Below are 13,406 nucleotides of genomic sequence, written 5' to 3' on the forward strand. Positions count from 1 at the left end.
GAGTAATTGAATTTCGTATAACAAACAGTTCAGAGTGCAGTTTCTAAGAGAAAGGATGCAAATATGCACATGGTAGCGCGCTGATGGCGCGTAATCGTTCCATCACCAAATTTAAACTTCCTGGTGGAATTAGGTTGCTGAAACATACAACAGACTTGTACAAAGAGTTAGTTATATTTAAAGTACTTATTCAATAAATAGTAAGTCGTTCTAACTCAATATCGAGATTATCATTCATTATTTACTTAAATATATAAAATGGTGTTTATACATGCCTATAGGCAGAAGATGGAGTGGGACGTAAGTAGGGCTCTTCAGACGCATTCTGTTCTCTTGTAAGCTTTAGGCGGAAAAAAATTGTTCGTAGGAGCTCGAAAGCATGTTTTTGGACCTTGTTGATTACGTCTATCTTATCTCCATTTCTTTCTGCGGATCTTGGGCTGCACAGACGTGATATTCAGGATTATTAATTTATTTATTCGTCCATAGATCATTTAGTACAATAGTATCGGACCTATCAGAAGCATTACAGAAATAATATACAGGTTACATTGAAAACATTGGCAAAATGAGGCAGGATACGGTGAGGATAGAGCAGAAAGTAGACCATGGTCTAATCAGTGTCACAGAAATGTATAAAAATTAACATTATAGGTATTATATGAGGTGTTACAGTTCGCGAAGTATAATTTAGTCATAAAATCTGTAATGCGATTCGTTGAAGATGAAACATTTGCGTACTTTTAACTCACTGTTCTCATGGGGCTACTCGACTGTAATGACGTGTAACGGGAGCTTTTGATATCGATATAAATACAGCACATGGGAGTGTCAGGACCTACGCTATCGATGTTGATACTTGATAGAGGAAATTTGTTTCAGTTGCTGCAATCCAGGTTATTCTTTTTAGTCATAAATAGTTTTACATAAAAATATTTATATTTTAAGCCAATATTCAGTGAGAAAAATACTGTGGAGAGATAGGGGAATGGAAAGAATTGTCACTAAACGAAGTGGGTGACGCCCGTACTTGCCGCTCTTCCTAACCTGAGTTATGAAGTAATCTGACACATTTGCGACTGGTAAAACGGTGATTAGAATCTTTACACTATAACTGCTGGTTCCAGGGTTTAGTGATTCGGTAGGGATGACCTGTGTAATAAGTTTATTTGTGGTTATGAGATGTAAAACAACTGTCATAATCTGATTGTTCTTGTTTATGTTATTACAGTTCGCAGTCACATCGGATGACTGAAACGAAGAAGGCTCTTTCGCACTTAAAAAATAGTGCCTGCATACCTGCAAATCAGGTACTGGCATTGTGACAAACGAAGTGAAACCTGTGAAACACCAAAGAACTGCAAGGGCTGCAATTACCAGTCTGAATGGCAGCCACCCTCAGGCCGTATCTCACTGCCGTGAGACATACTCTCACAGCTGCAATGTGCCTAGACAATTTTTCGTCGCAGGTTGTGGAGAGACATAACAAACCAGAGGTGGAGGTGAGAACTAGTAAGGAGCTTCTTCTGACTCCAGTAATTATAAGCCGGAATGAAAAAGAAAAGGTGCTTATTGAGACATCAATCAATTCAGTCCGTATAAGTATTGCTGTTAAGCAAGCTGATGAGATAGAGCGCATATTGTGTCACAAATTCATGAGATTCATGATGATGAGAGCAGAAAATTTTATTGTGCTAAGACGAAAACCAGTTGAAGGATATGATATAAGTTTTCTTATCACTAATTTTCACACAGAACAGATGTATAAGCATAAGTTGGTTGATTTTGTCATACATTTCATGGAAGAAATTGATAAAGAAATTAGTGAAATGAAACTTGCAGTTAATGCACGTGCACGAATTTGTTCAGAAGAGTTCTTGAAGAGGTTTTAATGGCGTTTACATCTTACAGTATTTGGCAGTTGAATAGCATTTCTTGTTGTTAGATGACTTATCTGATGTATGAGCTACAGCAACTAAGATTGATACGAATTCTGCCAAGTCATATTCTCTTTTGCTGCTTTCCTGCACTCAGTGTGTGGGTGAAAAGCAGTCAGTGATTACGATTATGAACTTTACTGGCTAAGAATGTGTTATTAGGCTTTCTTTATGTTTGCAGTTCTGACATAATATATAAGAAGGTGCTGTTTGCTGTGATTCATGTAAGGAAATTCGCCTTGCATGCAAATATATTACCCAGAATCATAGTGAAATTTCATGCAAAGACTGTTGTTTCATAGCTCATTTGTTTTAGAATTTTAAAAATTGTAAGAAAAATGTTTTGTTAGCTCTGATTTTGTTGTGAGAAAGCAACAGTGTATGAGACATTTGCATTTGTAGACTATTTTGTTTTATGTAATATAAAGTATGATCCACAAAATTGCATGACCTATTTTTTGTTATAAACATTGTTTACTTATTAACACTGTTTAGTTTATACTTCTATATTAAGGAGAGTACAGTTTGTTCCTAGAAGTCTCATGTCATCCACTTACCACATTTTTGTATGAAATAATTAAAAGTGGTTTTATTGTAGAAATGTGATACAATTTTCATTTTTCTTTGAAACCATTTCTAAATAATGTTTTCTGACAGGAGAAGTATGTAACTAAAATAGCCCAAGACACCAACACTAAATTTTTGTTATACTGTAGATTCTCAATTGAACTTTTCAGTGTTTTTTATTTAATTACATGCTAGTCCTCTTTTTAAGTGTACTCCCCGGAATTGATTGGAAATTGAAGTGTTGGTACAAAAGTAACTTACATTGCACCAGCAGCTGCTATGTGCAATTTAATTTGAAGTCTGTTAGAAGGAATGTTTCATACTGTTCCATTAATGTTTAGATCAGTTACTGTTATCGTTAAAGGATTAAAAATTAAGGAAATTTTTGTGCTGTTGTTAGAAATTATGTAAACTGAGCTTCTAAAAGCTAGTTAGAGTGTGTTACAGAATAATTTTGAGACAGAAGGCAATCGCACAACTTTGTTGGTCACTTCAGTATATCAATTTTGTGAGATACAACATTTTTTAAAAATCATCCGGATAAAGCACCGATTGTGAATGTAAAACTTTAATGCTTTGCAAACAAATGCAGACAATGGCTGTGATGATAAACACATTTCACTGACACCAGAGTTGCAGTGCATATCTTTGCACCATATAAAGACTATCTCCTACTTTCGTCACGTGATCTCCTCCCCGCCTGCCTCCACTTCTCATTAGACACTTTCACGTCCACAATTGAAGTTATATTGCTGTCAGCAGATAAGCAATAGTTATTATAACCTTTACGTATTTTCGGAGTATGTATTTGATATGTTGATAGGTCCAGCTCTTAGGAGGCTGATACATTCAAATACCACAACTGTAGATGATGCAGTTGAACTGTGAAGATGGCATTTAATATGAAAATGAATCATTTACTTTCCTTGGTGGAAAATGGAGCATATATTCTCATAATAAATCATGATGCACTGATGAGAAAGAACATTGAGCAGCAGACAGACATGTAGACTATGTGCAAGGAAAGGTAACAATTTCATTTCACTGGACTGTTGTCCAAAATAAGTAGTACTGTGAATAGTGAAGCTTTTTCGAACTGCTCTGTTTTTGAGCCCTCTTAACACTTATATGTAATCTTGAGGACGTGTATTCTACATTTCATTTGTAGCAGTTCATTTGTTATGTAATACAACAGTCCAGAATCCTTATCAATACAAACAATACTTCCTGTGACCAGTAAATGAAGTTTTTTTTTCCTTATACAGAGTTGTACTGCGCCACCAGCAGACCGTAGTAGATAGTGATGCACTTATTAAAAAGTTTGAGAATAGCACACAGCATTAACTAACACAGTGCTTTGATGAGTCATTTGCATATTGTGGAATATGTTCTAGGATTTAAAATCCATTGACAGTGAGACAGAAATAAGATGCTAGCTGAATAGAACTAGCATGGTGGGTGATTTGTACTACTTAAGAAATCTAGAGAAGCCATAGCTTGCACATTCAGTATGGCGAGTCTGGAAATAAAATCTTTTGGTGCAAAATCAGACCATTCTATTCACCATTGAATATATGTGCACTACAATTACAATTTGTTACTTGGATCAGTGCTTTGTGTAGTTATAGTTCTCTTCTTCAGTTTGTACTTTCAGTAGAAGTTATTGAAAGCAAAATGTTGGGTCTATGTGATGAGTGTAAATAACATATTATGGCAGCCCGCCTGGTTAGCCATGCAGTCTATCACTCTGCTTTCCGGGCGAGAAGGTGTGCTGGTCCCCAGCATGAATCCAACCAGCGGAGTAGTGTCGAGGTCCAGTGTGCCGGCCAGTCTGTGGTTGGTTTTTAAGGTGGTTTTCCATCTGCCTCAGTGAATGGGGGCTGGTTCCACGTATTCCACCTCAGTTACACTATGTTGGCAGTTGTTGCACAAACGCCGTCTCCAGATACGCGTACATCATCATTACTCTGCCACACACCACACAAACATTGGGGTTACACTCATCTGGAATGAGACATTCCCAGCGGGGTCCACTGGGGGCCAAATCGCACAATAACTTGGGTTTGGTGTGGGGCGGCAATGGGGTGATTGGATTGCTGTAGCCTGTTGTTGGGTTGTGAGCCCCTGAGGGCTACAGCGGGGATTAAGCCCGCTCCGTTATTTCTAGGTCCCTGGTTCAATACAATAGAATACAGCATATTATGGCAGGCAAAATTAATCCAGTATTTCAACCTGCAGAGGCTATAATTGAATCAACTTAAGAAGATACCTAACAGTTGTAGTGGACTTGGAGCAGCAGCTTCATGTGCCTACCTCAGCCAATCACATAATGAGATTTTGTAAACATCTCTATGGCAGTGCCTAAGTGTTGCTGCAGTACCATGCAAGACTCTTGTTTTTGCCTGCAGCCATTTGTGCTTTGTAATTGAAGTTAAGCAACAGCACTGCTAGTTGTCAAGGATCGTGGTAGGTGAAAAGTTCTTAGACTGGCTGTGAAAGAAGGTGTTCTCTTTGCTGGCCAGAATTTTTTCAGTTTGTTGTTTCCATCCTGACTCGATGTGGTTGCAAAATATCCACCTAAATCTTATCTTAATTTTTTCCAATGTCTTGTGTTTCACTCACATATTTATTTGGTTGTGGGAGTAAGTAGAAATCAGTGTGTGTTGATGGTGGTGACTGGATTGAATGTTATAACAATTAATACATAAAATATGTTTTTCATTGCTGAATCACCTTATGAGGGTGGTGCATTGCTTGATAAAATATACCTTTCTGTTTTGCAATCTAGGCCTTTTCTCACATATTGCAGATAGTAATTCTACTGTGCAGTTTCTGTAGTAAGTGAAAGATCAGCCAGTGGTCTTGCCTTGTTGAATACACCAGTTCCCATCAGATCACCAAAGTTAAGCAACATTGGGGGGGGGGGGGGGGGCAGTACTTTGATAGGTAGTAGCCAGGCCGCATCACGAACTGTTGACTACTTTCCCTTTTTTAGGAGAGGGGGGCTGATAGCATAAAACGCCTGATCCACAGACTTTACGGTGTGTCCTGGATTAAATTCCAAACCTCTCTACAGGGTCTCATGGATTGAGGGCATGTGACACTGCCAATGCAGATGTTAAGCTTGGTGGCCTCCTTGGTACTATTCAGGAGTAGGCTGTGCGCTGGCACTGGGTTTCGCCTTCTCTCTTCTCTCACCGTACAGTGCAAAAATGACACTTTACTACAGAGATACACTTAGTAATCATCAACATGTAACAGATACACTTAAATGGTGTGTGTGTGTGTGTGTGTGTGTGTGTGTGTGTGTGTGTGTGTGTGTGTGTGTAGGATGGATAAAAACTTTGCTAGTTAACGTGGGAGGATCTGTCCCTCAGAGTCTTCCAGTCAACCATGTCTCTCAACTTTTTTTGTGTGTGAGAATGTCATGGAGATGATCATAAACCAATGGGAGACATTAAAAAAGCATTATCATGCATCGTGGACTGTTCAAACTTTTACTGTGTATGTTCCAAAAAGAACTGGGCAACATGTTTCTTCCTCCATGTTTTGTGAAGTGACCATGCTAGGAAAAATCGGAGAAATTCAAGCTTTTATAAAGTCTTTACTGACAGTTGTTGCACACCATTGTAAAATGTAACAGGGAATAGAGAGTATTACCAGAAATATCTTCAGCCACACACTGTAATGGGGCTTGCGGACTACACATGTAAATACCACTGTTCATGACATTTTCAGTAGAACTACCAACTTTGACTTAACGGCTTGGACTTCTCTTTCGTGCGTAGCATATGCCATTTACAGAAACAAATCAGATCAAAACTAAGTTGCATTGTTTCTAAAGTGGAAACATTTGTAAGAATTTCATTTTCGTTATTTGTTAGCATCCATAGACAAAGCTCTCACTTAGTTTATTTGTCATGTAAAATGTTCTGAACTCTTTCTTATTATATGCTGATAGCATTAAGCTATTACATGTGCAAGTTGTTAAATTCCGTAATGTTCACAGTATGAATATGCTCATTTGTGGTTTTAGTTTTGGCACATCCATGTAAGTTGTCTTGAGAAGCATGTTTGTAATAAACTGTACAGAATGCAAAATATACTGACACATGCTCTTCTAGTTTGAGCCATCTGAATAAATCACAAATGTTAATTGTCTTATACAGCCAAACACACTTAACAACAAAGTTACTAAGTAGTGGATGTTCAAATGTGTGTGAAATCCTATGGGACTTAACTGCTAAGGTCATCAGTCCCTAAGTTTATACACTACTTAACCTAAATTATCCTAAGGACAAAAACAAACACCCACACACGCGTGCGCCCGGAGGAGGACTAGAACCTCTGCCGGGACCAGCCGCTCAGTCCACAACTGCAGCGCCTAATACCGCTCGGCTAATCCCGCGGCAATGAGTTCTCAACTTCAAAGCATATCAGTGGCAGTGACTAATTTGTTGTATAACATCAGATAGAATAATTTAATTTTCATGCAATAAGAGCAACTATTATGATGGTAAGGAGCTGTTGAATATGTACATTGGCCTACAATACCAGAAAATGAGAAAGGTAAGATATATTACAGGTTGTTAGTCATGAAATCCTCAGTAACTAATTTCGTGTTTAAAAATACTCTAGTACTAGTGTGGTATCATACATTCTGTGCACAAAGAATATTTTCCGCAGTCACTAGTTTCGATTCAGTCTCTGTACATGATCATGTGCTTGTGTTGTTCTTTCTCCTGGCAGCTGAAAATCTTGGGGTCTGCTCCACATGAACAGTTTCTGCCTCTGACATTCTTGTGCATAATGTTAGAGGCATGTACATTTGCAGAATGATAGTATTTGTTATGTCATTTGGTGCACTGCCTCTTATCCCCACACCCCCTGCCTCTGTCCCATGCTTACCACTCTTAGAAGTGGACACTATTTATAGTAGAGCTACATGTGTCTGTAATTTGTGGAACATAGGAAAGGCAGCTAGCAAATGAATAATATTATAAATACTGATAGAAAATTAATTTGCATGTTTAGATCTGTCAGAAATATTTAACAACCAGAAAAGTGAATAGACTGGCTGAGTCACTGTAAAGATGGTTACAAAATTGATTATATTATCATACCATTATAAAATATTTTATTTGACAAAGAAGGTGCTCTGTTACCAGTTCATTGATTTTTAAAAATAATCATTTTTTTAAAAGAACATTTAATTGTAGTGAGTGACACACTGGTTACAACAGTAGTTGCTTGCAAGGATGTTCTTATAGCATTTCATCTGCAGTCATAGTGGGTTTTGAAGTGCTGTTTTTTACATTTATTTCTTGGGGTGCAAGAGTACTTGATTAACTACATTGGTTCACGTCATGATTGTGCAGTGATACTTGGTCTTTTGGTCTTGGAGTAATTTAGTTGGTGGTAGTTTCTCAACTCAAGGGTCGCAAACATTAGAAAAAGTTAATATAAACATGTGCAAAACTTGTGGTTAAAGGTACTTTAACATGGTGTGTCACTGCCAAGTAACACTGCATGATGAAACTTGGGACCATATACAGAAAGAACTGCTACAGTATAGTACAGAAGATAACTAAAAGAAATATCCAGTGAGGTGAAAAGAAATGACACCTTTATTAAAAGGCAATAAATACACTGAAGTAAATGATGAAGGGTAACTGGAATGTTCTGCCAGTGAAAATATTCGTGCAGCATAATGAAGCACAAACACAATTTTCTGCAAAATCCACTATAACGATGCTTGAAGTGTCAAGGTTTGATATTCTGAGTGAGTTTCCCAACAAATTGAAGAAGACCACCCATGGAAAAGCAGAAGCATTGATTCATTGACAGCCACACGGAAAATGAAAGATAACTTGCTAGCCTTTGGAGTAATCCTATTTCGCACAGTGTTGACTGGATGAACAGTGCTAGTACTGCATTTCATTTCGGTGAGTGGATTGGGTTGTGCTGTAGCTTGAGTCAGTTGGGGTAGATAGAGGTGGGAGGCAGGGAGAGGAGTTGGAGGCTAGCATCTTAGAGGGAGGCAGTCAGTTTTCCAGACAGGAATGCTTGAGGGACAGATGACAGGTATTGGGGCTAGGCATGTCACACACAGAGTTGGTGCTGTTGGGGAGTGGCACACGCTGAAGGTGATATGAGGACACGAATTGGGGAGGGGTGGCAGGATGGAGGAAGGGGAAACTGTTGGATGGAGGATGTGGAGACAGTGGGTTCCTGGAGACTGAGGCCAGGGCAATTACAGGACAGGAGGATGTGTTGCAATGATAACACCTATTTGTGTAGTTCAGAGAAGTTGGTGGTGGAGGGGAGGATCCAGGCAGCCGGGTTGTGAAGCAGGTGTGTTGCACTCAGCTGCATGTTGTGACACCTGCCACTGTATGGTGGCAACTCTTTGGCAGTCATTCATCCTGGTGGACAGATGGCTGGTAGTCATACTGACGTACAAAAACTGTACAGTGTTTGCAACCAGGTATGACATGGCTTCTGCGGGTGCAGTGCCCTCTGATGGGTTAGGATATACCTGTGGCAGGACTGGGTGGGTGGATTGGGCAAGTCTTGTGCCAAAGCTTACCAGAGGTATGATCCCTGTGGCAAGGTACAGTGAATGGGACTGGCAGAGGGTTGGACTAGGATGTTGTGTCATTTGGGTGGGTGACAGAACATCACTGTAGGAGGGGTGGTAAGGCTCTTGGGTAGGATATCCCTAATTTCATGGCATTATGGTATTAGGAGGAATAGGGGTATGTGAGGATAAACAGCATACTGGGTAAGTTAGTTCATGACACTGCAGGTAAGTTGTCCACCAGTGGCTAAGCTGTAGGGAGAGCTTTTCGTATGGGAGAGGGATGGCAGCTGTTGAAATACAAGTGGGTTTAATGTGGACAGAGGTGTGGATTGAGCCATCAGAAGTGGAGGTCAACACCCAGAAATGTGGCACATTGGAGAACCAGGTGAAGTGGATAGGAGAGAAGGTGCTGAAGTTGTGAAGGAATGAGGACAGGGTCTTGGCCAAGTCTACATCATGAAGATATCAACAATAAACTTGAGCCAGACTAGTGCTTGGAGGGCAAGGAAGGTTTTCTCTAGATGGCTCTTGAAACGGATTGGCATAGGAGTGTGCCATGTGGGTGCACCACAGATTCCTTTGTAAGCATTCCCTCTACCCACCCCACCACATAACCCTCACCATAAACCAGTCCGTCTATCAAAACAGAGCACAGGCATTGTTTTTCCAGCCAGTACCATGAAGGGGCATAGGTGTATGTATGCAACTCTGTGGGTTTTCTGTGTGTATTTAATCTAGAAAAAGTTTCTCGAAATGCTACCAGGTCTTCTTTCTTTTTGTGTGTGCTTATTGATGACTCAGCACTTCCATTTTACGGTGAGCAGTTTCCTTTAATCCTTCTGTAGAGCAAAGCTCACACAACTTTAAACAACCAACAGCTTATTTTTCTTTGAAAGGTAAGTACACATCTTCCTGATGTCTTTTTGTCTTCTAAACTGTTTTGACATTTTCTGAATAGACAGACAGTAGCAGAAAACCAACTTACATCACCATCATAGTAGAAAATCTGGACATGTTTTATCACATCCAAATCTGGACTTGTTTTTATCACATCCTACCTATTCTGTATTCCACTTATGGCTTTATTTTGACAAAATATCGTGACCATGTATTCAGTAGTGTTAAAAATGTTTGGATTTTTTCATTACTTTCTCTTAAACTCAACTTATGCTAAATTTCTCTGAATTTTTTGCATTATTATCACTCCGTGCACTCAGCACTGCCATGTTCCACTGTAACATGTACCACTTCTGAGACAGGTAGCTGAAATTTTAATGATAAGCAATGAGACCTGGGTCAAATGTATTCTGGAGGGTGGTGGGGTCGGACACAAACTGAGAGGTATGAAGTATTTTTAATATTGTGGAAGACGGACGGTGACTTGTAAGTTGTACTAAAAAAGTTCCAGTTCTGGCCCTGTTAAGAACCGGCATGATACAGACTTGCAAATCATTTTCTCGAAAGAAAGACACCTGACTACACTATATTGTTTCATTTCCCTATGAGTGGGGAAGGGGGGGTGTTGGCAGTTTGCCCCAACTTCGTGATTTCCTGTCAGAGGGGTCACAGTTTGCAGTCATTGATGGAAAGTCAAATAAAACAGAAGTGATTTCTGGTGTTCTCTTAGCCGTACGGGGTAGCCTTGCAGTCTGAGGCGCCTTGTTATGTTTCGCGTGGGTCCCTCCCTGTCGGAGGTTTGAATCCTCCCTTGGGCGTGTGTGTGTGTCATCCTTAGCGAAGTTAGTTTCAGTTAAATAAATTAGTGTGCAAGTCTAGGGACCGATGACCTCAGCAGTTTGGTCCCATAGAAGCTTACTACAAATTTCCAAGTTTCTGGTGTTCTCCAAGGCTGTTCCGTATCTATATAAATGATTTAGGAGGCAATCTGAGTAGTGATCTTAAGTCATTTGCAGGTGATGTCATTTATCATATAGTAAAGTCATCAGAAGTTCAAAACAAATTGCAAAATGATTTAGAAAAGATACCTGTATGTTGTGAAAATTGGCAGTTGTCCCTGAATGATGAAAAGTGTGAGGTCATCCACATGAGTGCTAAAAGGAATCCATTACACTTTGGTTACACGATAAATCAATCAAATCTAAAAGTTATAAATTCAAACAAATATCTAGGAATTACAATTATGAACAACTTAAACTGGAAAGAACACAGAAAATGTTGTGGGGAAGGCAGACCTAAGACTGCATTTTATTGGCAGAACACTTGGAAGATGCAACTGATCTACTAGAGAGACTGCCTACACAACCCTTGTCTGACCCATTTTGGAGTGCTGCTGCAGGGTATGGGATCCTTACCGGGAAGGGTTAACAGAGTACTTCGAGAGAGTTCAGAGAAGAGCAGCATGTTTTGTACTATCAAGAAATAGGGGAGAGGGTATCACTGACATGACACATGAATTGGGGGTGGGCATAATCAAAACAAAAGCATTTTTCTTTGCTACGGAATCTTCTCACAAAATTTCATTCGCCAACTTTCTCCTCTGAATACAAAAATTTTTGTTGAGGCCAACCTACATAGAAAGAAACAATCATTACAATAAAATAAGTGAAATTAGAGCTTGCACAGAAAGATACAGGTGTTTGTTTTTTCCACACTCTTCAAGATTGGGATAAGAGAATGTTGTGAAAATGCTTCAATGAACCTTCTGCCAGGCATTTAAATGTGTTTTGCAGAGTTGATGTAGAACTTCACATTCATCCACTGCTGAAAGCTATATAATGTAGGAGGTAAGACTGACTGACAGCATATTACACAAAACTTAATACCTAGGTAAGTGCAATACGTTTATGCTTCCTTGCTGTGGTTAGGTTAAAAGAAACAACTTTCAAACATTTACGTCTTTTTCACCATACTTTTTGAAAGGGTCGCAGCAATTTCTGTGTCTACAAATGTTACACTGTCAATATTTTTTAAGCTACTTCTTATATTCATTACTTGAGTATTAGCTCAATTCAGACTTGTCGTGTTTATTAAATCAATCTCTTTCCTACTATTAATAGTTTTTGGTACACCTCGCTAACACAAACCCTATAAAACATTTGTTTTTTCATGATTTCTGAATCAAGTGTGTGTGCTGTGGTTTTTTTTTCTTTTTTTTTTTTTTTTGCAGAAAAGAACTGGGTGATTGAAGTTTGTACTGACACTAATAGTCTAATTAGCCAAGGATGTATTATAAAAAGTCTGCAAGGGGTGACAAGAAAGAGTTAGTGACTGATTTTTTCATTGTTGTTTAGTCATTTGAAGCAAGAATCATTACAGCTTTATTGAAATAGTGCAAGATCTAGCGAGAAAGAGAAAAACACCCTCCAGTTTCTTTTTAATATTGAAAGTATGTTAATGGGTATTATGTGAAGCAAAAATGATGATGGTGAAATTTCATTAGAGATTTGTAAAAATTTCTATGCACGATTACCCCTTTTTACTAATTTTATACTGTAGTTGATTCTTTTACCTTGACCGTGAAACCAAATTAATTAATACTGATTAATAAATTAAAAAGTTACAGCAGTTACAAATTGAAAGCCATCTTGTTACTCGATGTCACATTGTGAAAATGACCCACATTTGAAATTGGCTTAACTATAACCCATCAAAAAAAGTTGAAAAATTATTTTAACCATATTTCATTTTGTACTTTCTTACACCAAATTTTCACAAACACCTGGGCGATTTCACATAAAACAGGCCCAACTACAAAAGGCAGGACATGGATCTTAATAGGATGTGACATGTTCTGCAACATCCTCCATCCTGTCGTCAGTGGATGTGCTGTAACATATCTTTGACACATCCCACATGTGCTCAATAAAGTTGGGGAAACATGGAGTGAAGTCACTGTAAATCCTCTCATTCCAAGGGCTCCTCCATCTGCACTATTCGATGTGGTTGCACAATGTCAACCATAAAAATGAAGTGAGGGCTTAATGCACACCAGAAAAAGAGGTGCATAGGAAAGGAGTACCATGTCACAATAACAATGTCTGGTAAGTGTACCATGTTCAAATATTTGGAGGTCAATGAGCCCTTGCAACAACTTCCCACACCTGGACCACCAAAATGATCATTTTTAGAAAGTGCTGGGTGCACCCCCCCACAGGGTGAGAGGTGGGAACATGATATGAATCTAGGAACATTATGGAACCTGATTGTTTTGGTGTGGAGATGCATAATGTTGCATAGATAGACTGCCCTCCAAATCTTTGAACTCTGTACTCTCACTTGTCAACATTGTGACAATGTACTAGTTCCCCTCTTTCCAAGGATGCATTTGACCAGACTTTTTTTTGTGGATAATGTTGCCG

At 39.0% G+C, this 13,406-nt stretch overlaps 1 protein-coding gene across 2 annotated transcripts; it reads left to right on the top strand.

Moving 5' to 3' along the window:
- Positions 1-800: 800 nt before the first annotated feature.
- Positions 801-2,539, top strand: LOC126334889 (actin-related protein 2/3 complex subunit 4). Of its 2 annotated transcripts, none has more exons than XM_049997589.1 (2): positions 801-1,141; positions 1,232-2,539. In XM_049997589.1, the coding sequence occupies exon 2, from the start codon at positions 1,386-1,388 to the stop codon at positions 1,890-1,892; it is 507 nt and encodes a 168-aa protein (XP_049853546.1). In that variant the 5' UTR covers positions 801-1,141; positions 1,232-1,385; the 3' UTR covers positions 1,893-2,539. The 2 variants fall into 2 exon arrangements, with proteins under 2 accessions (XP_049853546.1, XP_049853547.1); XM_049997590.1 differs by having other exon boundaries at positions 801-896.
- Positions 2,540-13,406: the final 10,867 nt, after the last annotated feature.

This window comes from Schistocerca gregaria, chromosome 2 (assembly GCF_023897955.1).
Source record: "Schistocerca gregaria isolate iqSchGreg1 chromosome 2, iqSchGreg1.2, whole genome shotgun sequence".
NCBI lineage: Eukaryota > Metazoa > Arthropoda > Insecta > Orthoptera > Acrididae > Schistocerca > Schistocerca gregaria.

What these genes read in the sequence shown, in the direction of transcription:
- LOC126334889 (XM_049997589.1), top strand. Translation starts at nt 1,386, where the DNA reads ATGGCAGCCACCCTCAGGCCGTATCTCACTGCCGTGAGACATACTCTC.